Genomic DNA, 1,909 nt, shown 5'->3' on the forward strand with positions numbered 1-1,909 from the left:
AGGCCCGGCGCCTCCACCCGGCCCTGCCACCCGGGCCCGCGACACTTACGAGTCTCCGTCCTCGGTGAGCTGCTGTTTCCAGGGCTCGGCGCCCCGCGGCGCCTCCTGCGGCTCGAGGCGGATCTCTCGCAGCTCCTTCACCATCTGCTCATACTCCTCGTCCTTCATGGAGTCCAGGCCGCTGTCGTGGCGGTCGTCCAGCAGCCGCTCCTTCTTGAGCGCGTCCCGGGGGCCCTCCATGGCCCAATCTTGGCCGGGCTCGGCAGGCTGGAACATGGCGCGGTGAAGGCTCGGGCGCTGCTCCCCAGGTGCACGGGCCGCGGGCTGCGCTGCGCGCTGGCTGCTCTCGGAGTCGCGGGCGGGCGGGACGACGGGCTAGGACTGTTGTGGGCTCGGCAGCGCCGCCGCGGCGCCCTATAAACGCTGGCAGGGGATTTCTCCGGGGCGGGGTCAGGCGCGGGGAATTTCCAAGCCAGTCAGACCAGAAAAGAGAACTGGCCTCGTCCTCTGCTAGGGGGAAAAAGAAGCCTAAACCCCGCGCCCGGGTTCATCAGAGAAACTCCCTGTGATGAGCCACTGGGGTCATGTACAGGGAACTTTTTGATGAACGCTGAGTGGCTGGAAAGTCCTCCTGACCGGGCCCCCTCCCCGGGTACTTCCCTGCAACCTGCACACAGTAATCCTGGCCCTCTGCAAGAAGCGCTCTTTCCCTGGGTTTTCCCGATTTGATCGATTTGATTTAGGGTCGTCAGCTGCTGAGATCCCAAAGACGCAGGCCTGCAGGCTGGTTCTTCACTGGGGTTTACCGACCTGCAGGTCTTTTCCGGTTTTTTTTTTAATCTTTTGAAAACGCGAGTGGAAATGTTGGCCGGGTGTAGGGATTCACTTCCCCAAAGCTCTCTGCGGGGAGGACGCACTGGTCGGTGGAAGGTCGGCTGCCTCTGCCTTCCTGCCAGTACCAGGCTCTTAGCATTGTAGGCACCGGCTGAATAGCCACCCCCAGCCCACTCTCCACCCCGACCCTCGGGTAGAAGTTTCTAAAGCTTTTGGCATTAAAAGCCTAAATGATTGGGGAACCCTCAAATCATTTCTTCGGGATTAGCAATCCTGTTGACTGGGGGAGAGGCAAGCACTCTGCCCTGTATGCAGGAAAACGGTGAAAACAACCATGGTATTTTTCAAGGAAAGCAAGGTATGAATCTTTGTAGCAGAGGTTGTAGATCCTTTGCAATAAGGAAATCATTATGGAGGTCGGGTTCCCCGCTCTGCGCTGTGCTGCTGCAGGGAACAGACCCTGAACCTACTTCTGGGTGCTCCGCTGGGCGACTTTGCAGAAGCATTTGGGGAAGGTGGCTGAAGAATGGGTAGAGTAGTGCCTTATCCAAGATGGGGCCTTATGGATGGCTAAGAAATTAGCTGCCACGCATAGTGCAGGGGGCTCAAGGCAGCCCATGGTGCCCTTCATCCTGCCTCTGCTGGCTCCTTGCTCTCCTGCCTGGGAGAGACCTGCATGGGCCCCACCCTTGCCCTATGGGTAGCCACTCCAGGCTCACCACCCTCCTCTCACCTGCAGAAATAGAACCTAGGCTCCCTGCCCCACCCCCACCTCCTAGTCAGTGAGCGGTATGCATTCATCTATTTCTAGAATTGGTCCAGGCAAAATAAAGAAACTTGGGTCAGAGTTCTTCAGAATAGGTCCCAAGAAGCCTCTGTAGTTTTGCAAAGATTTCTGGTGATCATTGCAATCATCTTCAGCTTAACTGACCATGTACTGCTGCTGCTGCTACTAAGTCGCTTCAGTCGTGTCCGACTCTGTGCGACCCCATAGACAGCAGCCCACCAGGCTTCCCTGTCCCTGGGATTCTCCAGGCAAGAACACTGCAGTGGGTTGCCATTTCCTTCTCCAATG

The 1,909-nt window shown here is 57.8% G+C and overlaps 1 protein-coding gene across 1 annotated transcript in view; it reads right to left on the reverse strand.

Moving 5' to 3' along the window:
• The window catches only part of NFKBIA (nuclear factor of kappa light polypeptide gene enhancer in B-cells inhibitor, alpha), a 3,597-nt gene extending 3,091 nt beyond the window's left edge, over positions 1-506 (reverse strand). Inside the window, exon 1 of the mRNA XM_010835300.1 lies at positions 50-506. Coding sequence (XP_010833602.1) covers positions 50-276 — 227 coding nt within the window. The 5' untranslated portion in view covers positions 277-506. The remainder of the gene's footprint in view (positions 1-49) is intronic.
• Positions 507-1,909: the final 1,403 nt, after the last annotated feature.

This window comes from Bison bison, unplaced genomic scaffold (genome assembly GCF_000754665.1).
Source record: "Bison bison bison isolate TAMUID 2011002044 unplaced genomic scaffold, Bison_UMD1.0 scf7180017864041, whole genome shotgun sequence".
Classification (NCBI taxonomy): domain Eukaryota; kingdom Metazoa; phylum Chordata; class Mammalia; order Artiodactyla; family Bovidae; genus Bison; species Bison bison.